Consider the following 26,451-nt stretch of genomic DNA (forward strand, 5'->3'; position numbering starts at 1 on the left):
CTGTGCTTCTCCAGTTGCATAAAAAATTGATCTAGTGTACCATCTTTAGTATTTTTTGTGATTCATCCCTGGTAATTTTTTTTTCTGTATACGCTCATTTTTCATTCCGTATCTTCTTGAGTGGCTATATGAGTCTAGCTGTTGATACGTGGAACAAGATAGCAAGGTGCTTACTCTCACTTAATTTCTATTCTATTAGATGCATTCATGACATGAAAAAGTAGTATTTTGCAGAGAATTTAGACAAGTGACTGGGTGGCTACTTTGGGAGGTCAGGAGAGGTTTCTCTAGGGAAGTGACATTTAACCTGTGACCTACTTGGTAAGGAGTAATCTTTGTTAAAACTGGAAGGAAGAGGGGAAGAATTAGTGTGAAGGGCTAACTAAGGTTGGGAGCGCTGAGCAGGGAGCCCGATGTGGGGCTCTATCTCAGGACCCTGGGATCATGACCCAAGCTGAAGGCAGACGCTTAACCAACTGAGCCATCCAGGCACCCTGAGGATAATAATATTTAAAGATTATTTCTTTGTTTTCCCTCGGGAAGTAAGAATAGATAGTAACCATTTGTATGGTTAGCAGAATAAGCTGAAAGTAAGGTTTATGAATAATTAGTCTTTTTTTTTTTAAGATTTTATTTGACAGAGAGTGAGAGAGGGAACACAAGCAGAGGGAGTGGGAGAGGGAGAAGCAGGCTTCCCGCTGTGCTGGGAGCCTGATACAAGGACTCGATCCCAGGACCCTGGGATCATGACCTGAGCTGAAGGCAGACACTTAACTGACTGAGCCACCCAGGCACCCCAGTATGCTTTTTTTTTTTTTTTAATTTATGTGAGAGAGCGTGCCCAAGTGTGCGCCTGGTGGGGGGTGGTAGGGGTAGGTAGAGGGGGAGAGAATCTCCAGACTGCCCACTGAATGCCAAGGCCCACGTGGGGCTCTATCCCCGGACCCATGAGATCATGACCTAAGCCGAAACTGAGTCGGATGCTCAACCAACTGAGCTGCCTGGGTGTGCCCCTTCGTTATGGTTTTGAGATTACTTTTAAAAGGTTTACTTATTTTTTTTTTCTTAAGATTTTATTTATTTATTTGACAGAGCGTGCTCATGGGCAGGGAGCCTGACATAGGGCTGGATCCCAGGATCCTCAGATCATGACCTGAGAGCCCAAGGCAGATGTTTAACCAACTGAGCCACCCAGGCGCCCCTAAAAGGTTTATTTTTAAAATATGTGGGCAGTGTGAACATTTGTTTTATTCTTTTTATTCCAATTTCTTTCAGCCGTCTTTAAATCCTGAGTATGAGAGAGAACCAAATCAGAATAAATCTTTAGCTGCAGGTGTATGGGGTAAGTAATTTTTAATCTATCTTTGAGGGGTATAAAATGTTCATAGGTTTCACTTCTTTGTGTTTTTAAAAATAAATAGGCTAGAATTAAACTTACTCTTAAATATGTTTTTGAGTGCTCAGCTACATAAAAAGGTAGCACTTTTAAAAACAGGATATTGGGGATAGAAAGTTTGATTGGAAAGACTTGATTTGCACGTATTAGTACCATTAAGTATAGTCATGAATTCAGTTTTTTTTTAAGGGTTGTAAGTTAATGTAATGAATCAATGTCATTTCAAGAGCAGCCTGATAATCTAAGGAAACAAAAAACTTAGTTTAAATTAATTTTTAGTTTTTCACAGTTGAAAACTTACTTAACTGGAAAGATAAGTACTTCTAATCATCCTGTGACATAAAATTAATCTTTTTACTTACAAAAATGGTTATACATAGAGAGTATTAAATAATTGTATAAATTTGTCTGTGGAACTAATCTATGTTTGAAATTATTTGCCTTTTTGATTGTCAAAACTTAATGACATTTTTTGGGTAATGACTCCCTTTTCATTAAAACTGCTGAGTTTAATTTGATAGCATCTTACAGCAGATTAAACTGCACTCATAGTACAAATCAGACAGCTTTTTAAAGATTCAAGTGAAGTTTAAAATAATGGAAAAATTTTAATATGAAGATTTGATATCTGAAAAATTATTTGATGCCAAATTCAAAGCTGATGAATCCACTTTGGAACTTCTACACATGTTCATTTGTATTTTCCTATTGAAAATTATCAACTTACCAAAACAAAAGGATTGTGGCTTGTGACAGCATACTAGTCCTAATGACAAAGGCATTATTTTAAACTTTGCCACTTCCTCTGCTGTTCTTGTATTTATGGGGTGATACTCTGGGGAATTACCTTGTTTTCTTTTAATCTCCCGATTTATTTAAGGGCTTTTTGAGGGTGGGGGTGGGGGTGGTCAGACACTTTTGTTAGAACCATGTGAATGGCATTGTTTTTTCTGTATTGCAAATTAGTATTTCTACCACTCTCCCCAGGCCTACACGCCCAGACACACACATACCCAACCAAAAAAATCTCCCAAGCTCCTCTCTTAGGTATGTTTCCTTATTATTCAGTTTTTCTGGGAACAGCTGATTGCTTAAGAATATAGAACCACCTGGAAGGTGTTAAATAGAATCTCTAAGAAATTAGGAATAATTTGGATTTGATTAGAATGAAAGTAAATTAAAAATCAATGTCAGTTAGCATTTGTCATATAAAACTACCTATAGATACTATTGGTACTGATCCTTGCTTAATTTAATAATTTTAGAAATGATTTAAAGGCAAATACATCTTTGAAAATATTGAGAATAAAATGTATTAATATAAAGATTTTGGTTCTGCTGTTTCAGGGTTGGTCTAAGGATTTTGAGCACTAGTTGAAAAGATGTTTAAAAGGAAGATGTACTCTTTCTGTGCCTTAGGTAAACTAAGAAGTGTGTCTGCATTAGAAAAAAAAATGGTTAATTGTGGCTTGATTAACTGTTAAATTCCCAGTACTTCCCATAGGAATACAATGAAGTTTTCATTGTATTACACTTCACTATTCCTTTCTCACTTCCCCCCTGGGTTCCCAAATACTGTTTCCCCATTGCAACATTTAAAATAGCAATGTTCCTGAGGAAGACATGAGAGAATTTTAGGAAAGACTTCAGTAGAACTTTTCTAGTGCTACTTCCTTCCAGGTAAGTAAAAATTTAATAACAGAAATGTAATAAATATTAAAAAAACAAACCAGTTTGTCCCTGAAACTGTCCTTTTGTAGATCAGAAATTGCAAGAGTCTAAGCAATAATATATCAGCAAAAAAAAAAAAATACCTGAGGGAAAGTAGTTAACCTGCTTAAAATACAGTTACATAAGTTTAATTTTACTTAGAACTTAATTAGCTTTTTCGGAAACACCTTCATGTAGCTTTTATCTGTGACTTCTTTATTATTTTGATCTTAATTAGGATCACCGTTGTTGAGTGCCTAAGATTAATGCTTACTAAATTTATCTCTACGTCCTTAATAATTTAAAACTAAAAGAAAAAGGTACTTGAGTGTGCCTGTGACAATTTAAAAATATTAAAGTTGTGTGACTGATTTATTTGGGAGGTGAGAAAGAGAAAAAATGATGTGTATGTGTTTGTATGCTATTTGAGACATAATTAGTGACTGTTGATTTGTGTGTTTTCAGAAGTCCTACTGGCTATTTTTGTGTTGATGATTATGTCAGCAATATGTTACTGGCAGAAGCTAACATTTAGTACTTAAGATACTAAATAATGAAAAATTTCATTCACTAGTAATTAACTTAAGCATAGTCTTCAGTTCAGCTTTTATTTTTGTGTCTGTTCCTTGATAACTTGATCTTTCCTGATTTTTGCTCATATTTGATAATGAAGAATTTTCATTTGTTTAGCTTTCTGAAAGCACATTAGTGACTATTTCTTAAAGATGGGTTATTTTCTAGAGAATTCCAATATAGTAGCCTAAAGCATACAGATTGAGTGACATGTTATATTGAGTTAGATTATGATGAAAACCAGTAATAAGTTGTTTTTTTTAAATGAACTTTCTATACAGAATTAAGAGAAAGGAATAATCCTTCTTGAATGTCTTTGTAAAAGCATTCTTTTGATAGTTTATATGTGGAAATGGCTCCACTTTCCTTTAATATTTTTTATGAAAATAGTTGTTAAACTTACAACGAGAAGAAAAATGTGTTCCAACATATGTTCAAGGTTGAAAAGGGAAAATTAATAAGATTTTATTAGATAATTTGACAAGTTGAATTTCAGTGGGTCGGAGTTAGAAGTATTATTTATTTGTCATGTAAGTTGTTATTCTTTGAGAAGTGTGAGTAATGTAGGGGATCTTGTTAAAGAAAAACACCATACCCCTACTGTTGGCATAAATTATAAGTTAGTGAATCTCATTTGTTTGAGGCTCACATTACTATAAATCTAAACAGATTTGTACATAAAATTTATTTTTAAAATTTTATTTGAGAGAGAGAGAATGAGAGAGAGAGAGCACGAGAGGGAAGAGGGTCAGAGGGAGAAGCAGACTCCCTGCTGAGCAAGGAGCCCGATGTGGGACTCGATCCCAGGACTCCAGGATCATGACCTGAGCCTAAGGCAGTCGCTTAACCAACTGAGCCACCTAGGCGCCCTGTACATAAAATTTAAAAAAATTGAAGACCAAAAAGATTAAAACAGCATCAAAATTTTTTTTTTAAGATTTTATTTATTTGAGAGAGAGAGAGAGCACATGAGATGGGGGAGGGTCAGAGGGAGAAGCAGACTCCCTGCTGAGCAGGGAGCCCGATGTGGGACTCGATCTCAGGACTCCAGGATCATGACCTGAGCCGAAGGCGGTCGCTTAACCAGCTGAGCCACCCAGGCGCCCCTAAAACAGCATCAATTTATATAAATCAGAAACTTTTAATTTTCTGCATTAAAATTAGTGTTCACAATAGGAAATTGTCTTAATTGCTGTGGTACAGATTGAGTTTGATATTTGTGTATTATTGTGTCTTATGTGACTAAATTTCCTCTTCAAGTTAGTGTGAAAATTTAATTCACATGTATTTCACCCTTCATTTGGCTATATGCTTTTGTTCACACATTCACATGGCCTCTTTTCTTAGATCAAGATAATAAGGAACCTAAATCAGTAACTTGGCATCAGAAAACAGTGGACTTTGACCTCACTTGGTAGTATGCACTTAACAGGCTTCTCATTCTGAACATTTAGTTATAGGCCTATTAGTAGTATTTTTAGTTGGGGATGGTAAACATTTTGAAGTATATGGCCTAGCAATACTTTAATTTCCGTTTTCTCCACTAGTATAGTATAGTGGTTAAGGGTATTTGCTTTGGAAACCGATAGACCTGGGTCCAGACATTAGGTCTTTTACTTACGTAATGGTTATTTAGACTTTGGGCAGATGACTTAATCTGAGTGAATTTTCTGTGAGATGAGGATCGCAAATTTTTTTTTTTAAGGTTTTATTTATTTATTTGTCAGCGAGCACAAGCAGGGGGAGTGGTAGGCAGAGCAGGCAGAGAGAGAAGCAGACATCCCGCTGAGCAAGGAGCCCGATGTGGGACTGGATCCCAGGACCCCAGGATCATGACCTGAGTCATAGGCAGATGCTTAACTGAGTGAGCCACCCAGGTGTCCTGAGGATGATCACAATTTTAATGAGAAAAGCATGGTTAATATTAAATTGTATAAAATATTTAACTATAAAATCAATCTGTTGTATAAAATCCTTGATCACGTTATAGGTGTGTAATGAATGTTAGCTAAGTTATATTCAAATCTAGTAAGCAGTGCATATTCTAGTAGACTTATTAAAAAGCAAAAGGAATTTTTAAGTGAGAGATCAGAATAAAATAATAAGGGACTGAATCCGAAAATATATTCACGATACCTACATGAAGAGTAGTGGAAGACAGGATGAAAAATTGAGATGTCCGCTCTTAACTATACATGTTACCAAATTACTTTGTGCTACAGATGGCACTATTTTAATTATAACTTTTTCTCCAAAGAATTGAGCTCATCCTCCTCCCACCATTGACTTTGTGTTTAAGGAAAAAGACTATTCATAAATCTTGGGAGATCATAAATAACAAGATAATAAAGGGATATTTAAAGTCAGTTTCTGTTAGATTACAGTTTGTGAGGATAGTGGAAAATGATGGTATGAAAATCTTAAACCAATATTTGCCTTCAGGTGTTTTCTTTTTTTTCAGATTTTATTTGAGAAAGAGGGGAGGAGAGAGAGAGATCCTGAGCAGGGTAAGGGACAGAGGGAGAAGCAGACTTTCTGCTCAGCAGGGAGTCTGCATCCTGACCTGAACCGGAGGCAGATGGTTAACCAACTGAGCCACCCAGGCACTCTGCCTCCAGATGTTTTAAACTTACATTTAAAAAGAATACCTGCTTATGAGATAATAAGGTCATGTAATTTACAGAAGGAAGCACTTACTTTCTAGTTTTATTTAAGTGTTAAAGTCTTTCGCCAGTACGTAAATTTTCTCTTTTAAATAATAAGCAGTTTGGGTTTTTTCATATAGTTTACTAGTTGACAAAGTAAATGGCGAAAGTAGAGAAGGAGACATTGGATACTGTTTGAATCCAACAGCTTCAGTACTTGGAAGATTTAGGTCAGGAGAATTTGGAGAGAGAATCTGAACAGATTCTCTTACAAATGAACACGTTTGTAAGAACAGTTGACCTTTGGACAATGCAGGAGTTGGGGGCCTTAATGTCCCTTCAGTTGAAAATCCATGTATAACTTTTGACCCCCCCCCCCCAAAAAACTTCAAATAGTTATTGTTGTTTGGAAGCCTTACTGTTAGCACAGGCGATTAACACATATTTTGTATATGACATGTATTATATATTCTTAAAGTAAGCTAGAGAAAAGAAAACAGTAAGAAAACCATAAGGAATAGAAAATTGTACTTTTATTTATCGGGAAAAAAACCTGCATATAGGTGGACTGGTGCAGTTCAAACCTTGTTATTCAAGGGTCAACCGTAATATAAAGTGAATGTAAATATAAAAGACTCAAATTAAGTTTGGCAATTAGTGCTGCCATCACCCTTTACATTTATGTAATGATTGCTGCTAAGAACACGTTCTCGTTTTTATTTTTATTTATTTTGAGAGAGGGAGCGTGCAAGTGGGGAGAGGGAGACAATCTAAGCCGACTCCTGAGCTCAGAGCCTGAGGAGGGGCTCTGTCCCGGGAGCCTGAGATCATGACTTGAACTGAAATCAAGAGTTGGATGCTTAACTGACTGAGCCACCCAGGCACCCCCACTTTCTTATTTTTAAATGGTCAGGCTCATTTTATTCAGGACAGTTGCACAGGACATAAGTTAGTCTGTCACAATTTTTCTCATTTTCCATAATGTTAAATCAACCTAAAATTTGATACAATATTGAAATATAATTGGAAGCGTATTGGGGATAGTATTTGACTTTTTTGGACATTTTTTTTAGTATTTTTTTTTAAAAACTTTTCACAGTAACTCTGTGACAGGAACTTTTGTTTTTCACTTTATAGATGAGAGAGTTCATAAGATTGGAGCAAGATTCTATAAATTTGGTACACAGTACATGTTCTTAACCTGTACTCTAATATTTGAATATGAATGCCTGATCAATGCATTAGCACCATGTCTGCTGCTTTTCCCTCTCAAACCCTATCATCTTCCTTTAGGTACCTTTATCATCTTTTACTTTGCTGCTTAGTCTTCTATGATTTATTTCTTATGCTTCACCTTTCTTCTTCTTTTTTTTTTTTTTTTAAGTACACTTCACACCTAACGTGGGGCTTGAACTCATGACTCTGAGATCAAGAGTTGCATGCTCTACTGACTGAGCCAGTCAGGCGTCCCTTCACGTTCTTTTTTTATAGAGTGTTCTATCTTTGCACTGAAGGCCTTTTTGAGGAAGAAGCCAGAATATTTCTTGCTCTAGATGTCTAAGAATCCAAATTTAGGAAAATGAATTTTGTAGTCAGGAACTATGTTGAGGCTTAAAGATAATATACCTGTTTTGCTTATCTATTCTCTTTCTCTTTGACTTTTAATTTTGATTGTTTATGCACAAAATATTTTTTTTTTCCTCAAACCTTCAGCCTTCCATGTGGGATCATTTTCCTTCTGCCTGTGGTACATTGTTTAGGATTTCTTTTAGTAGGGATCTTTTCTTAGTGGTTGGTCTTTGAACAAAAGTTTCACTTCTTCCCTCTGCCATGTATGGTTTTTTTCAAGTCCTGTTTATAATCCAAGATTTTGTAAGGTTGATTAGTCCCATCCTCAGCTGTTAGGTTCCTTTGTGGATACGCTAAAGTTTTTTTCTTTCTTTCTTTCTCTAGAAGTGTGGGGTTGATACCATCTCTTGCAGATGACCCTTTTCCTGTTGTATTTGTTTTCTTCCCTCATTATAGTAATTTTAACATAAGGACCTACTATAAGGTAAAGAAGATAAATGTGTGCTTAATGGGCCATATTGAACTGGAAGTGCTTATCAGTCATGTTTGAATTTCTTTAATTGTGGTGTACTGATAGAAATGTCCTCTGCTTCAATACTTGAATTTCTCTGAGACCTTGCAAACTTAATACCGTTTGCATTTCCCAGCACCGTTCATTCCAGATTCCTGACTTTCATTTAGAATTTGGATACCAGGCTGTTAAGAATTTCTCTTAAATTTGAATTTTAAGAATTGCTAATTTATCTTTTTTTTTTTACAATTTTATTCACGCTGTCATCATCTGTTTACCAGAAGTAATAATTGCAAAACTTAAATTGTTTAGTGCTATTTCTAGCATTCTTCTTTCACCTGTGTTTGAGATCTTTATCCTTAATTTTTGTTTTGTTGACTTAATTTGTATGTTCTTTAGAAAAGCTGTATATTGCTTATTTAATTTCTGTGTTGTGTGCCTGAAGATTTCTTTCTTAGCCTTTATTTCTTAGGTCTTTTAAGGCCTCCAAGAAGTTGGAATGTTTGCCTTAGTAGGTGAGCCATATGTTTAACCTGTGCAAAGATTGCTGTTTGCTCTAGGTCCTTGTTCTTTTGTACTTCACCATTAAAATAAATGAAGCATCGTACCAGCTGTATATTTTGAGGAGTTTGAAGTCTCCGATAAACTTTGAGACTACCTTCATGTCCCTCCAAATCCTTGTGTAGTTTAGTTTTTGAGATGATTTAGTAGAAAGTTTGTTTAGTTTTTTGAGGTTGGGCATCCTCACAAACATGTAGGCAACTCATTATGCTAATTTTGATTTAGATTTTCTAAGCTTTCTCCCCTTAAGTTCATTTCTTTTACTCTAAGCTCTCCAACTATGAAACTGATACTTTGAGAATTTTTGTAAGGGAGGAAACACTTCACCACAGTAATTGTGAACATGCTCACGTGTAACACCTACACTAACTAAACTCTAGGGGTATACATAAACTAAACTGTGGGCAGTTTTTCATATTTTAACAACTGCAGTTTTCTTGAGAAAAACGCTTTGAGTTAGCAGCTATTCAAAGTACTATCTTGAGAAGGATTGAATTCGTTGCCCCGTAACTTTTGCATAATGCCTTCATTGTAGTTAGATGGCCAATAAATATTTGAATGACTTGGTATTGTGAAAATAGAATTCTATTTTCTGTTAGTCATAACTTTAGTAGAAATTTAGAAATAGAGGGACTGTAGTTTCTTGTTTATTGGTAATAACTATATAAGTGAGATAAGAATGAGAAGGAATTAGGGAAAATGTCTTTTTAAAATGGAAAAGGCAAAAATATAATGTACTTTTATCTTCCAAGTCTTAGGCACGACTAGGGTGAAATTTGCATTTCAAAAATAAAAATATGTTAGAGTGTAGATTAATCTTGATTTGGTCATAGTTAATATTCTAGGCCACTGTTGAGCTGAAATCATCTGTATTACTTGACATTGCTCAGTTCTTGCTATATTCTGTTTGATTATGTTGTAGCTTTTATTTCTGAAGCAGGAATATAGCTCATACTTATTTAGCTTAATTATTTTACCCAGGAAGCAGCTATTATTTTTAAATATAATCAAGGTTTGGAATATGCTGTATTTTGGGTGATTTAATTTTATGCTAAAATTTAAGCTGTGTGTAACTCTTGCTTGTGCTTTATTTATGCAGAATATCCTCCGAATCCTAAATCTAGAGCTCCAAGGATGCTGGTCATTAAGAAAGGTAATACAAAAGACTTACAGCTATCTGGATTCCCAATGGTAGGAAATCTTCAATCACAACCAGTTAAGAACGGGACTGGTCCAAGTGTTTATAAAGGCTTAGTCCCTAAACCTGCTGCTCCACCTACAAAAGTAAGTTCTAAATTGTTAAAATGCAAGTTTTAAGTTGGTACTAATTTGAGTTACTTAGGAAAAGAATGTTAAAAATTTTACACCAAAGTGAGAGCGTTGTTGGTGGGGCACTGACTTTTAAGTGGGAAGAGTTGGCTCATTGTGTGTCATTAATTTTAGTTACCTTTTAAATGGTGTGTTTGTCCATGTATATGTTTTCTTGTTTCACTAGTAGTAAATGGAATCTAAAATTTCGTTTTGCCAGATGAATCTATGATATATATGCTTAATAATATATAGTGTCGTTTCCTTGGTGTTCAGTTTTGTTTTTGGAGCTCCTGCTTGTGTTTTTTGATAAAGCAAACCTAACTTTAGGTTGATAAAACTTTGAAAAAATAGCATTGCAGCCAGATGTTTTTATCTGAATGCCAGCCTTTGATTTTATTTGTAGGAAAAGATAAAAGAGAAATATGTAGGAATGATTAAGATGTAATACAAAAATAATTGCATTATGAGTTGCATGTAGTCATTTTTATTTTATAGGGTTCACTTTGTTATTCTCCGTATAATCTGTTTTTGAAACACATTAATGTTTGTATGTTTTTCTTTAGCCTACACAATGGAAAAGCCAAACTAAAGAAAATAAAGTTGGGACTTCTTTCCCTCATGAGTCTACATATGGTGTTGGCAACTTCAATGCTTTTAAATCAACTGCCAAGAATTTTAGTCCATCAACAACTTCAGTGAAAGAGGTATGTCATCTGGAATTATTCCTGAGGAATGCAGCATATTTTAATCATGATAATTTAATTAACAGGCTGAAGGCATAGATTCATTAAATGAATATATTAAAATGAGGTATTTCCGTTCTTTCGGAAGACTTGCTTGAGATACTTTGATCTTTGCTAATCATTTTTGCACTTTTAAGTAGGAATAATTTAAATATTTTTAAACAAAATTCCCAAGTATCCTAAAATGTAGAGAAAATAATACAATGAAATGCCCACGTAACAATCAGCCACAAGTACAAATTTTTAAAAGAATTATGACAATTGCAATTTTGACATTTGTGATAGTTATGCTATGCTGTAAGATTGAACCTTGACTAAAAATGAGGATTTGTATCATATAATCTTTTGGGGATGATAGACATTTTATCAGTGTTAACACTCAAGGGGCCAGAGAGGAGAGGAGGAAGAGAAAGATGAATATTGTCATTTTATGGACTTTGAATGCCTGGTAGCTTAAGTATCTCTCTGTCATTTGACCAAGTTTCTGAAGGTTCTGGACCAGGGAGTTCCCTGATTACTTCAGGGTCAAAAGACATTTGTTTCTATGTTGCTACACTTGAAATTGCCCTGTGTACTGTACTGGAACATCATAGCCCCTCATTTACTGTTTTTTAGTAAACCAGTAAATTTAGAAATTTAGAACTGGGATCAGAGGACCAGCATTCTCAGCTGGTAATAGTGGCTTAGATTCCTTATGGTCTGTAGACATTATTGCCAACAGTTTGGCATTATGGTAGTTTTCCTTGGCTAAAAATCCTGTGACACAGAGTTTTAACATTCTGTTTTCTGTTGTATTCCACTGTCAAAGCACCAAAAACAAAGGGACTCTAGTACATTTCCCTCCCCATCTCCCTCCTGCTCTGCCACAAACATTTTCCTTGGTGAAATCCTACCTGATAAACTCCCTGTGTATCTGTTTGTAAATAATTATAAAAAGATTTTATTGGAGTTGTTTAAATTAGAGCCTTAGAACTCTGTCCTATATGTATTATAGGCATATTTAAATAGGTTTACGATCTGTTTTATGAAATTATATTTAAGCTCTCAATTTAGAACAGTAGTTGTTAGTAGTGTCAGACCTTAATTGTTTTATGGGATAAGAAAAAGAATTTTACTCATTTAGTGGGATAAATAAAACAAGGAGAGAGGAAAATAAGACTTTAAAATCAATTTTGTATTGTGAATAGGGTGAAATAGGAAGTTGTGGTAGTTAACTTTATATTGATTCTGTCTACGTATTTATTAATATTTCTGAATTTTTTTCTTAGTGTAATCGCTCAAATTCCTCTTCACCTGTTGACAAACTTAATCAGCAGCCTCGTCTAACCAAACTGACACGTATGCGCACTGATAAGAAGAGTGAATTTTTGAAAGCATTGAAAAGGGACAGAGTAGAAGAGGAACATGAAGATGAAAGTCATGCTGGCTCAGAGAAGGTAACTCTTGGTTTGACATTAACATATCATTGAAATATTTGGGCAGATACCATTTAAGACCTTTGAATAAACTTTAATCAAAATAGTCATCTCTGTTAAAAAAAAAAAAAAAGTCATCTCCCTGAAAGCAAGGCTAGTTTACTCTTTGTATAAATTTTTATCATTCTGTTGTTCTATGCAAAATGATGTTTTCTTCTCTGTTGTCCCGTCTTGCCTACTTTCATCCTTTTGATGGCGTTTGTTGAATAAATGTGAAGACATAGAGTCGGAAAGCCGTGGGTATCCTTCACAGCTTAATTTTATACCTTCTGAGAAGGTCTCCTGAATTTAATGATTATAATACTTAGTTACTATGTGGAAATCTAACCAGAATCTATTTAAAGTTTTCAACAGCTATATTCTCTAACTCATTCTTTTTTTTTTTTAACTCCCTAAAAATCAGGATGAGGATTCATTTAATTTGCATAACAGCAATAGTACTCACCAAGAAAGGGATATAAACCGAAACTTTGATGAAAATGAAATTCCACAGGAGAATGGCAATGCCTCTGTAATTTCTCAGCAGATCATTCGGTCTTCAACCTTCCCACAAACCGATGTTCTTTCCAGTTCACTTGAGGCAGAACACAGGTTAGTATTTATTTTTACATTTTTTTCTCTGCATGTTTTACATCCAGGATTTTAATATTAGTATAGAAATGTGATTTAACAGTTTTATTGAGCTGTTTACCACAAATTTCCCCTATTTTAAGTGTTCAGTTAATGATTTTTGGTATATTGAGAGCTGTGCAACTGTCTTCACATTCTGATTTTACATTTCTATCTCCCTTAAAAGAAACCTTGTGCTCATTTGCATTTATTTCTCCATTTTCCTCTATGTCTTAGGTAACTACTAATCTGTTTTCTTTATAGACTTGCCTTTGCTGGATATTTTATATACATAGAATCATATATTGGTGTTTTATGTCTGGCTTCTTTCACTTAGCATAATGCTTTCAAGATTCATGTTGTAGAGTGTGTCACTACCTTGTGTATCGTTATTAACAGTGCACTGTATGGCTCTTTCACATTTTGTTCATCAGTTTTGATGGGTATTGAGTTTGTATTTGGTGAGTATTCTGGATAATGCTACTGTAGGAACATTCATGTCTAACTTTTTGTATGGACATGTTTTTCGTTCTTTTGGTGGGTGGATATCAGGAGTGGAATTGCTAGGACATATAAGCTTAACAGTTTGAGACTGCCAAACTATTTTCCAAAATGACAGTACCATTTTACATTCTCATCAACAATATATGAAGCTTCCAGTTTCTGCATATTTTCACCAACACCTTTTACCATCTGTCTTTGATTTAGCCATTCTAATGGATATAAAGTATCTTTTTGTGGTTTTTAATAATGCATTTCACTTAAAAATCAGTGTTGACCGTGTTGAGTATCTTTTCAAGTACTTGTTAGCCATTTGTATGTCTTCTGTGGAGAAATACCTGTTGAAATTCATTGCCCATTATTAAATTGTATTATTTGTCTTACTGAATTGTATAAGTTCTGTATATATTTTTTTAATATAAGTCCATAATCATATAATTTGCAGATATTTTTTCCCATTCTGAGTTGTTTTTTCATTTTTTCAGTGGTGCCCTTTGAAATATAAAAACTTTAAATTTGGTGAAGTCATTTTATCAGTTTTTTTCCCCTTTATTCCTTTTTGCACGTTTTGTTCATGGTGTGAGGTATAGGGGTCGAAATTAATCCTCTTCCATGTGGATATACAATTGTCTCAATATGTGATTTTTTTTTTTTTTTCAAACTTTGAAGAGCGCTTTGTGCTTCCATTATTACAGTCTTTAAACAGTTTTTAAATAGGGAACTCTTAAGTTTAAGAATTGAAGAGTATTGAAGTCTAGAGTGAACTTTTATGTTTTCTTCTAGGATTGTAGAGGTAAGAGCAGGTATTTTGTAGAAATAACCCTTCATGTGATCTTAAAATAAACCACAGGGTTCAGCATTAGTAAATGAAGGACTTAAGGACTTCTGCTTAATTCCTTTTGATTTTGTTGTTGTTGTTTTAATTAAGCAGACTTTTATTGAAGCTTAAATTGTGGTACAGAGATACACTTAAGCTGATTTAACTCAAACACCATGAAGGGAGAAATTACGGCACCAAAACTTACGCTCTCTACCATATATACTAGTATTAATTTTCTTTTTTTCTATTGAAGATCTTATTTATTTGAGAGGGGGAGAGAGAGCATGAGCTGGAAGAGGGGCAGAGGGAGAGAGAGAAGCAGACTCCCCTTTAAGCAGGGAGCCCTATGTGGGGGCTTAATCCCAGGATCCTAAGATCCTGACCTGAGCTGAAGGTGGATGCTTAACCGACTGAGCCACCTAGATGCCCTTATAGTTTTCATTTTTATAGGCTTTATTCCATACATATTTATGCAGTTTTTCAGTGTAACTACTAAAGCAATAAAATATACAGTTATATTGTCATACATTACCCTGTAATTGCTTTGTGTAAACTGAATTGTTTTTCCATTAAAAATTTTTACCTCCTGAGATGCCTGGGTCGTTGAGTCCTATTTCGCCTCGGGTCATGATCCCAGGGCCCTGGGATCGAGTCCCATGTCAGGACTCCTTGCTCAGGGGGGAGCCTGCTTCTCCCTCTGCCTGCCGCTCCCCCTGTTTGTGTTCTCTCTCTCTGATAAATAAATAAAATCTTAAAAAAAATTTTTTTTAAACATCCTTTAGGACCATGCTCAGTGTGGAGTGATACTTCTTAACAGCCTGGGTGGTTGACTTGACTTTCTGTTTAGTTTCATGCCATTTCTCTTAGAACTTCATTTAATTCTAAGACAGTGGGGACATAGGCTTATACCCACTGGGGAATAACTTTTAAAAATTTATATTAAAGACCCCTTTAAATCTTTGTCTTTCTGACCCAATTCATACATTATTCTTTATCTCCATGATGGTTTTTGTTGCTCTTTACCAGATCATGTCTTGCTCTTTTTAGATGTGGCTATAACTATTGTATATGAGAATATAGGCATTTGTTTTAATTTTGTAATCCTCCTATACCAACTTGGACTTCCTTTTACCTAAAATAATTTATTGGGTGGATGATAAATGTGAATGCCCATTTAATGAGAGTTAATTTAACTAAATTAATTTTAAGCTAACTTAACTAGGTAATATCTTTAAATTTACTTGTTTGGGCAAACTGTATTTTGTTACTATGCATTTAGTATGAATGGATCAGTAACCACACTTTATTCCCACCCAAAAGGTAGGATTCCCTTTACCTCATGATACAGTTTATGACTTGTGACTCTGATCATAGGCCAAGTAATGGTTGCAATGTCATACGTGCAGAAACTCCTATTTGAAAAGATAGGTGTAAGTAGACATTTCAGTATTTTTTCCCATTCTAGTAGAAATATTGTATACCTCCTTTGAAGCTACTATTCTGTAGTATGGATATAATTCATGAAACTATTTACCTACTGATCAGGGATCTCCTTCCCTGTGTTTCTTTTTTACAAGTAGCGTTCATGTGAGGCATCTGGGTACCTCAGTTAGTTCAGTGTCTGACTCTTGATTTTGGCTCAGATCATGATCTCAGGGTCGTGAGATCAAGCCACTTGTCGCATTCTGTGGTCAGCATGGAGTTTGCTCGAGATTCTTTCTCTCCCCCTGCCCCTCCCCCTGCTTTCACTCTTTTTCTCTTTCAAAGTAAATAAATAAAATCTTAAAAGTGCCCATGTGAATATCCTTGTATTTATATCCTTAAACATTTGTGTAAGTGTGTATAAAACAGACTACTGGGAATGAAGTTGATTGGTCATATCGCACACATGATTAATCAGATTCTGCCACGTTAGTACCCAAAGATGTTTTTCCAGTTCCCATTCTCACCAGTAGTCATTTACATATTTCTAGTCAGGCAGTTGATACAAGAGAACAAGTCTTGTGCAGAGAAAGTGTACAAAGCATGTGTTCTAATGATAGTAAAAGATGAATTCTTTTTTAGGGAGATACAGCATAGGCAATAAAAGAATAAAGATAATTAATTTACTTGTAGAAACTGTTAAGGCTGTAGTAAAAGTTGAAACTTAATAGTAGAGTCAGAACTTCAGTACCTTTTTTTTTATTTGCCTTCAATATTTTGTGGCAAAAGAAGGTTGAGCCACAGTTACTTAGAAAATATTCTTATAACCCCAGTACCTACAATGAATGATTTAATGTTATTATTTCTTCATCTGCAGATATAGTGTAGAAAGCATTTTGGTGGTTTCTTCTTTGGTTCATGAAGATGCAGGGAAGAGAGACTTGACTTTCCATACCTTGACAGAGTTTGGTCCTCTGCTGACGAGTAACATGAGAAAATTGAGAGAATAGGATTTAGGAACTAAGCCAAATAGAGCAAGAAGAGGAGATCCAGAATTGGAATAAACTCTAGGATGGTTGGTGGGGAACCCATGCTGCATAAAGAGATTATCAGTGATGACTACCTGAATGAATATTTCATTATATATGTCTTTGTTTTGTTCTGTTTTAAAGACTGTATATTATTTTGTGGAAATGTTGCATTTGCTAAAAAGGATCCCAAGTCAATAAAAAGAGGAAGTAAATGTGTTATTACTTGGGAACCATTTTAATTTAAATTTCTTAGCTTGAGTTTTCTTTCTGCTTTGTATAGTGTATGTTTCTAGGTGTTCTACAGATACATATTAATACTTTTTTTTTTTTGAGGTAACAAAGTTAATGTCTTCTTTTAGATTTTAGGTTTTATTTCTCTGAAAATGGAGTGATATTTCTTTTCCCTGGCTTCAGATTTCTTGTAAACTTTGTGATTCTTAAGTTACGTGCATATTAAGTACTTGCATAGGTTGAATTTAACAAATCAGGTGTCAGTGATACAGTTCTCAAGGATGACAGTTCTTAGTTCACATGTGTAAACAAATTTAAAATGAAAAATAATGAAACATATAAAATATTAAAAACATATATTCTTAGTTTTGTTGTCAAGTTTCAGTGTATTACCATGATAGTGAGGATAGCCTGAACGTTAAGCAGGTGGGGCGGGGGGGGGTAGTTGTTGAAAGCATCAAATGAGTGCCAGAGAAATTCAAGGGAGTTTGGGATAGATCTCATGGCTTGAGTACCAGTCAGAAGGAGTAATTCAGAGCTAAATTAAATCTTTAAAGGTGAGACATTAATAGGACAAGGGGGTGTGAAAGGGATATTTAGGGTTGAATACATACCTAGTTTGTTTTAGGGGCAGTGAGTGAGGTGTCTTGAGGGAGTATGTAGTCCTTAATAGAATTAGAGATGACATTGAAGAGGCAGGGCCTTCGAGATCTATTCAAGCTTCTTCATTTGAAGAAATCGCTCAGGGAAGTGAAGGAATTTGCCTTTGGCTTATATACCTGTGTGTGATAGAGTAGGAAGTCCTCTGCTTCTAAACTTATGCTTTTTCTAATGTAAGAAATTTGAATTTGTGGTCATGGTGTTAAAGTTAATGAGTTCTTTAGGAAGTGGGAAGCAATTGGAAACACTTAGAGGGTATTGTGAAAGTGTAAGGTGTATGGGTGACTTGGTAATAGTTTGAGAGAATGAGGAGAAATGCTAATGAAAAAAACAAAGATACAGATCACTGTCACAGTGATATTACTAACTGTGGGGCAAAGTACTTGTTTTGAAAGCTATTCCAGAAACAGTTAACTGTTACACCTACTGGAAGGAAAGGGAAAGGTATGAGATTGGACATTTAGAAATGCTTGTCTTCTATACAGTTTAAAATAATTTGTTTCATTTGCATTATTGTTTAGTTAACATTCAGTTTTTAATAGTGAAACAAGAAAGGATCTAGCAAAAATAAGATTGTTTTATCAGTCTAGGTCTCTAGACTCTGAACTAGGTGGCATTGGGAATGGAAATGCCATTCCATAAGAAGCTGTCTAGGTTAAAAGAGTGAAGACAGTGTGTTGGAAAAGAAGTGTTAAATGATTAAAAGGAATGAGAGAAATAGTAATTGACAACGATTTGTGACATTTTGATCTAAAGGGTTTGTTGCAATATAAACTAACTCAGAAGGAGAAAACAGAATTCTCTTTGCTTCTTTGCCATCAAGTAGGCAAGTTATTTTACTTACATCATCTTGATTCTTTATATGTAAAATATGGGTGTTGTGTTAAATTTTATTCAGATTCTCTGAGCACTGATACTCTGTGAGATTATTTGAAAAGGTACAAGACCTTTGTGGCAGGCTCAAGTTGAAAGATGAGTAGGTATAAATAAAATAACAAATACTTAAGAGAGATAATTATTAAAAAACCAATACAGACAGACCAGTATAATATATGTGGCTGTATAAGAAACAAACCTTGAATAGTTGTCAAATGTATCAGCTATGACTGATTTTCATATTTGCTTGACTGGAGAAAAGTCATTGGTTCCCTGCTGATTTTTTTTTTTTTTTTAAGCTCTCTTTGCCTAGGATGGAAGGAAAACAGAATAACCACATTTATTTTACTTACTTAGATCCTAGTTAAGAGCTTTTAAAAAAGTGGTCTTTCTGTTACTGTAGAACACAATGCTCCTTTCACATTGAAATATGTGTTGAGGTTGATGACTGGCATACACGTAGAAGGTGATATCAACAGGTAAATACACTATAAAATGCAAGGTAGCGGGTAAGATAGCTCAGCCTTTTCAAAGTAAAAAACCTAATGAGTAGCTAAGAATATGATAGATTGTGATGATATTAAAGAACACCAGGAGGACTATTGCTTTTACTTTTAGTTTAAGTTTTTAACAATTTTTTTTTTTCCAGTTTCTGAGCTAGAGACCCTTTTGCAAATTTCCAGCCTGGAGAACCTCTGACAACAAAGTTAAAGCAATTGCACGGTTCATTCTTAATCTTATCTAACTAACTTTTCATTTTCAGAAAGATTGAAAGCATTAGAGTAAACAATTTTTTTTTTAAAGATTTTATTTATTTATTTGACAGAGGGAGACACAGTGAGGGAGGGAACACAAGCAGGGGAATGGGAGAGGGAGAAGCAGGCTTCCTGCCGAGCAGGGAGCACATGTGGGGACCCTGGGACCATGACCTGAGCCGATAGCAGACGCTTAACGACTGAGCCACCCAGGCGCCCCAACAAGTTCTTTTGTCTCGAGGACTTTGTATAATGGATCTGGATGGTGTTTTCTTGCACACGATGTAAATGGTATTATCCTACTTGGGTGAAGCTCTGAATTTACCTATTTCCTATTACCTACCTTCTTTTCAGATTGTTAAAGGAGATGGGCTGGCAAGAAGACAGTGAGAATGATGAAACATGTGCTCCCTTAACTGAGGATGAAATGAGAGAATTCCAAGTTATTAGTGAACAGGTGAGAAGACCTGGATCATACAGGTTCACCTTAAATTGCCTTCCTTAATCAGAACAACATATTACACTAAGCATTTTTTAAGGGAAGGGAGGTTTTTATACCTTTCTCTTTAGGAATTTATTAGACATCACAGTATATGTCAGAATTGGCTTTGTTTTAAACTAGTCTGCAGTGCTTAGGAATTAGTATAATAATATGTCTATAATTTATCATGTTCCAGACTTTTTTTTTTTTTTTTTAAAGATTTTATTTGACAGAGACACAGCGAGAGAGGGAACATAAGCAGGGGGAGTGGAAGAGGAAGAAGCAGGCTTCCCACTGAGCAGGGAGCCCGATGCGGGGCTCGATCCCAGGACCCTGGGATCATGACCTGAGCCAAAGGCAGACGCTTAACGACTGAGCCACCCAGGCGCCCTGACTTTTTTTTTTTTTTTTTTAAATAGTATGGGGATAAGTAAAAAACATCAGTAGCTTCCCAAATAACTTCACCTTTTATCCTTTTCCTTGCATAAGAATATTTCAAGTTCTGAAACATCTTGTTTTTTGTCTCCATAGTTTCTTTTTTGAAAGAGTAGTAGGAAATGTTTGATAGAATTAGAATTGATGGATCATACGGTTATCTGTGTTAAACTTTTTGAGGAACCACCATACCATTTTTCCACAGTAGCTGCACCATTTTACATTCTCACCAGTGGTGCTCAAGTATTCATTAATTTTTCGATAGTAGCTATTCTAATGGTTCCCAAGTGGTTATCTCATTGTCGTTTTAATTTGCACTTCAGTATTGGTTAGTGATATTGAGCATGGCCATTTGTGTATCCTCTTTGGAGAAACGTTGTATTCAAGTACTTCGCCCATTTTTAATCCGGTGGTTGTACTTCTTTATGTATTGTGGATTTTAACTCCTACATGATTTACAAATACTTTCTCACATTCCATAGATAGCCTTTTTACTCTTTTGATTATATTCTTTGATACATGAAAGTTTCAAATTTTTGATGACGTCGTGTTTACCTATTTTTTTTTCTTAGGTCCCCTTACTATTACTGTCATATTCCAGAAATGTTGCCAAACTGAATGTCATGAAGCTTTCCCCTGTGTTTTCTTCTCGGTGTTCCATAGTTTTGGTTCTTACGTTTAAGTCTTTGATCCATTTGAGTTTTTGTGTTGTAAGGACCTGCCTTCATTCCTTTGGATATAATCTGTCAAAACTTTGTCAAAAATCATTTGAGTATGCAGTTGCTCCTTGAAGAACACAGATCTCAACTGCATGAGTCTACTTAGATACAGATTTTTTTACAGTACTGTGCCTGTATTTTCTCTTATGATTGTAGTACTGTACCTGTATTTTCTCATGATTGTCTTAACATTTTCATTTTTTTACCTGTATTGTAAGAATACTGTATATAATATATATAACATACAAAATATATATTAATTGCCTTTCTGTTATCTGTAAGGCTTCCTAGTCAACAGTAGACTGTTAGTAATTAAGTTTTGGGGAAGTCAAAAGAAAAGCATGGATTTTCGACTCCATGGGGTGGAGGAGGCGGGTTGGTGCCTCTAACCCTTGTATTGTTCAGGGATCACCTGTATATGCAAGGGTTTATTTCTGGGCTTTCTATCCACTGGTCTTTTCTGTTTGATTTTTTGCCAGTACCACATTGTCTTGATGACTTCAACTCTGAAATGTTTAGAGACCAGGAAGCATGAAACTTCCAACTTAGTTGTTTTTAAAAGCTGTTTTGGCTATTTGGAATCCTTTGAGATTCCATATGAATTTTAGGATGGGTTTTTCTACTTATGCAGAAAATAACCTTTGGGATTTTGATAGGGATTGCATTTCATCTGTAGATTGCTTTGGATGTAATATTCACATCCTAATAATAAGGCTTTTAATCCAGGAGTATGGACTGTCTTTACATATATTGGTGTTTTTTAAATTTTTTCAGCAGTGACTTATAGTTGCATTGTAGAAATTTTTGGCCCCTTTTGGTTGTTTATTCCTTATTTATTTCTAAGTGTTTATTCTTTTTAATACTATGGTAAATAGAATTTTCTTATTTCCTTTTCGGATTATTCATTGTTACAGAAGCATAACTGACGTGTGTGTTGATCTTCATTGTGCAGCTTTGCTATATTCTCAGTTCTTGTGTGGAATCTTTAGGGTGTTCTACATATAAGGTCATGTTATCTGTGAACAGATAATTTTACTTCTTTTCCAATATCATATTTCTTCCCACTTTAAATTTTTTATTCAGAAGTTCTTAGTGAACCATGTTATTTTTCGTAACATGGTTGTGAAGCTAATGATGGGTAACAGTTTTAAGGGATTTTTTGGTCTTTTTTTTAATACTGTGTATTTTACATAAAAACGTTGACTTTAAGTGCAGAGTGGGATGAGTTTTGACAGATGACAGATGTATAACCATCATCCCCCTTGGTATTCAATTCTACTCCCAGCTGCAGTCCCTGGCAGACATTGACTTGTGTTCTGTCACCATAATTTGCCTCTGGAATGTTTCAGTAATTGAACCAAGTACTGTATAGTTGTAGATTTGGCTGCTTTTATGCTTTTGAAACGGACCCGTGTTTGGTGAGTAGTAGTCCTTTGTATGGATTTACCAGTTTGTTAACCTATGAGCTGATAATTGTATCATTATAAACAGGAGTAAAGGAGGAGCTGGTTTTTTAGGAGGCTTTTAAAAAGAACATGCTAAGTTAGATGTTTGTGGGAACAGTGCAGACATTTAGAGAAAATAGAAAAAAGATTTGGGTTTTTTCTTTTTTTAAAAGATTTTCTCCCCCTATTTTAAAAATCAAAGTTCTCCAGCTGATTTCAGGCTGTGGAAAGATGAGGCAGCACTGATGATAAGTATTTGAAAAGCAAGGATAGAACTTTGGGGGATGGTAAAGGTGTACCTTTAAGAAAGGGTCAAGGTGTATTTGTAATCATCACAGTGGCTGAGAACACCAGGGGATACATACATGGGCTTTGGTTCTTCTCGGTAAAGGTGGTATGAAGTCATTTGTTCAAAGTGAAGGGGAGGTAGCTTAAATTGTATAATTTAGGTAGAAAGGAAATCTGCTATGGAAAATAGAGAATTAAATAGGGCAAAAGGACAATTGAGGGCTAAGACTCTAGACTGTTATTTCTTGTTTGTCAAAGTCTATAACAAAATTAGCTGTGATGTAAGCATCTCTTTTCATTTGGATCCTAACCTAATACTCAAGATTTAATGATTAAAAAAAAAAAAAAAACACCCTCTAGAATGTGAAACTTCTAGACAGGCCCAAATAATAATATAGAGGTGGATTTGGTCTTAGAAGGTTGTATTTAGAGATTTTGGTGTAAATTACCAGAGACTGATTTTTCATGAAAGAAATTTAGAAGACCAGAGTTATTAGAGAGTATAGTGTTACCATTATTAATGTAACTTAATTTTGTTTCTTTAAATTGTTTCTAATTTGGATTAACCACCCCCCCCAATTTGTGATCTTTGGGCCCAGTTCTTACTTATTACCATCTAACACGTTTAGTTCTGATTTCTCATTTTCGAAAATGGAAGACTATTTTTTTTTCTTCAGTATTAGAATCTCTCTGGTTAAGCAAAGGGCTGTATTTGATTTTGTTATTTTGTGCACCTCATTTGAATACTTACCTACTGGAATAGTTTGTATTCTTCTTATTCTGCAAAGTGTGAATAAAGCAGTTTGTGGGGTGTGTTAATAAAGTCCAGTTTGGTCAGAATAATAAAAATAACAGCTAAAGCATAATGGCTGCTGATTTTATTCTGGTTACATTTGAAGGTATTTAGTACAACTTTCACTTAAGAAAATGAAAATTTGGAAAAGGGTTATTTGGTACCTTAACAAGTGGTAGGGTTTGTCCACACCTACTCAGTCTGGATTGACAATCTGTGCTCTTTCCACTATGCTAATAATAAACACTAATTTTACTTACTTACTTTTTGGTTTGGTAGATGTTAATTGTGGTTCTCTAAAAGGTAAGGATTTAGTCCTCGGAAATACTTCGTTAGAACAGTTGGATCAATTAACTGTATTAAACTAGTTTTCCAGAAATGATACAGGGTAGAATACAATTTTATTAATGTATTCATGGTAACATTGAATTATTACAGTATTCTTAATTTATAAGTAACCCTTGGAGGGTAGATTATTTAATATATTTATTTTTGATATTTTAGTTACAGAAGAATGGTCTGAGGAAAAATGGTATTTTGAAAAATGGCCTCATCTGTGACTTCAAGTTTGGACCCTGGAAAAACAGCACTTTCAAACCCACTATTGAGAATGATGACACAGAGACAAGTAGCAGTGACACATCAGATGATGACGATGTGTGAAGGATTTCCTAACAGCTTTAGAAATTTTAGTGTGATACATCTCTCATACAGTTTGGGGTGAATTGTAAAAATGAAGAACTATAATTTATGTAGTAAAATACCCCATTAGAAGATGATTTTTTTTGAGGGACTTCACTATGAAGAAAACCAAGAATGTTGTGTTGGGCTGTGTTGAACATTATTTCTTTGTAAATGAATGTTGTAGAAATGAGGACTTTGGTTGATCCAACATTGACTTTCTTCATCACTGCAGCATTTCTCTGACTAGCAATGTGACGATGTAACAAATGAGATTTTCTCATTTAATAATAAAAAATTGTGTAATGTTTTGCAAAGCTTCTGTCTTAAAATGTCGAACAGGTCTTAAGAAAAAAGGCAGCTTACACTGTTTTGCTTGCAGAGTCCTCTATCTTTTTCGTACAATGGAAATCTTCAAGTCCACTTTGTGCTCCCCGCCCCCAAAAGGACAATGTAGCATGTTGGCTAAAACTGGAGCAGAGTGCACTAAAACATTAATTTCCTGAACTCAAGTGTTGTACTAGTCACCTTTTAAAACATAAATTGCTCTTTAGCCATTTGTAGTTCGGTAAACGTTACAGGAAAGACTTGACACACTTTCTTCCAAATTTTAAGAGGTGATTTTCAAGAACTTTATTTGGATATGTTGTCAGACCAGGACTTTCAGAGTTGATGGAAGAGTCTTGTGGGAAAACTTATTTTGATAAATTATTACACATGCAGAAAAACTGATCACACTGACTGGATCTGTCCACACATGGAAAATAAACTGGATTTTCAGAATATTGTTGTTCTCTCTAGTACTGTTCGAGGTTTTGGTTTCTAAACACAATATGCTTTATTAACTTACTAAAACAAAGTTATACTGATTACTTTCTTTACAAAAAGAAAGTTATGAAAAAAATCCTTTTTATTATCAAATGCTTAACAAGTTTATTAAATGAATGTTGTTAAATAGTCACTTTATTTTTCACTTGCATATTTTAGAATCATTACTGTTCATTGCTGACTGGAAGAGTAATTTGGCTCTGTATGTTTGTATTTCGATTTTTCTGGTTTTGTTTACCTGCATTTGCTTATAGCTTTCCTCATTCCATTTGCATCCATGTTTAAATAATATGCTGATTTTGTAAAGGGTGTAATCTCAGAGCAAGAATGTAGGTTTTCCGTTAGATTAAGCTAATCATCAGAGTTTTTTCTTGTTTTAAATTGTATTTTCTCAGAAGGCTGCAGTGTTTTTGCTGTTTCTACCTCAAGATCCTGCCCAAACTCCCCAGCTTTCAAGAGAAGCCAGATTTTTTTGTTCACACTGAGACTGGTGGTGATGGGGAAATTAAAACAAAAGCACAGTTTCATCCCCACAAAACTAAGAGGATGAGTTAGAGTGGTAACAAAGTATTAAATAGGTCTTAAAGTTACCTTTTAAAATAGATTCTTACTCTATAATATACCACAATGCAGTCCAGTCACCTAGCGTTAAATGTACTATTACATCTACAAGTATGCTTTGACAAAGCTTTGTCAGTATCACATAATGAATGTTTGGGGGACTCTTAGATTGCACAGTTTGTTTAACAGATTAATGAAATCTATCAGATGGGAAATGTATTTGCTAACCATAAGCTAGAAGGGACCTGAGAAATGTGGTTTACATTAAAAATCTACCTTAACTGTTTCCACTGAATAGCTTTCAGAAGAGATTTCTTAAGAAAAATTTTCTGGCATCTTCTGCTTTATATTCAGATAATTTTTTTTTTTTTGGCCTTAATTCTCATCAGCAGTTAAGTAATGTTTATTGTGCATTCATGGCATTGATATCGAATGTGTTTAGTAAGCATGGTAAGGTGCAGTGGTGTGGTTATTCTTATTAAATGATAGCAACAAGTTTGGTTACTGAGTGGGTGGATCCATACAAAGTATTTCAATAGAAATAAAGCTTAGTGTAATTTTAACTTGCTCTCTGAATAATGGGTAGCTGGTAAAGAGTTTGGACCATATTGTTTGAAAGGGAGCTCATAAGTACAGAAACTAGTTAAATTGCACATCTAGTGTGGAATTGTTGAACTCAGAATAGGCCATGAAGGTCTGAAGAAAGACAAAAGGATCTGAAAAAAAAAGTACTTTGGGCTGCTTCATACTCAGTTTCTCGGCAGCAGATTATTTTTTACAATCGACTTTATTAAACTATAAATTGATGTAAACTACACACT

The 26,451-nt window shown here is 34.7% G+C and overlaps 1 protein-coding gene across 3 annotated transcripts in view; it reads left to right on the forward strand.

The window, feature by feature from the left end:
- Nucleotides 1-25,024, forward strand: part of GPBP1 (GC-rich promoter binding protein 1) — a 68,791-nt gene extending 43,767 nt beyond the window's left edge. For 2 of the 3 annotated variants that reach the window (XM_028119041.2, XM_028119040.2), the window contains 8 exons: nucleotides 1,276-1,342; nucleotides 2,384-2,443; nucleotides 10,065-10,249; nucleotides 10,840-10,980; nucleotides 12,288-12,455; nucleotides 12,898-13,085; nucleotides 19,754-19,856; nucleotides 24,065-25,024. In XM_028119041.2, coding sequence (XP_027974842.1) covers nucleotides 1,276-1,342; nucleotides 2,384-2,443; nucleotides 10,065-10,249; nucleotides 10,840-10,980; nucleotides 12,288-12,455; nucleotides 12,898-13,085; nucleotides 19,754-19,856; nucleotides 24,065-24,223 — 1,071 coding nt within the window. In that variant the 3' untranslated portion in view covers nucleotides 24,224-25,024. The remainder of the gene's footprint in view (nucleotides 1-1,275; nucleotides 1,343-2,383; nucleotides 2,444-10,064; nucleotides 10,250-10,839; nucleotides 10,981-12,287; nucleotides 12,456-12,897; nucleotides 13,086-19,753; nucleotides 19,857-24,064) is intronic. The other variant, XM_028119042.2, reaches the window with a different exon arrangement.
- Nucleotides 25,025-26,451: the final 1,427 nt, after the last annotated feature.

Source organism: Eumetopias jubatus, unplaced genomic scaffold (assembly GCF_037043125.1).
Source record: "Eumetopias jubatus isolate StellerSeaLion01/CBP00866 unplaced genomic scaffold, mEumJub1_p1.0 scaffold_5, whole genome shotgun sequence".
In the NCBI taxonomy this organism is placed as follows: Eukaryota; Metazoa; Chordata; class Mammalia; order Carnivora; family Otariidae; genus Eumetopias; species Eumetopias jubatus.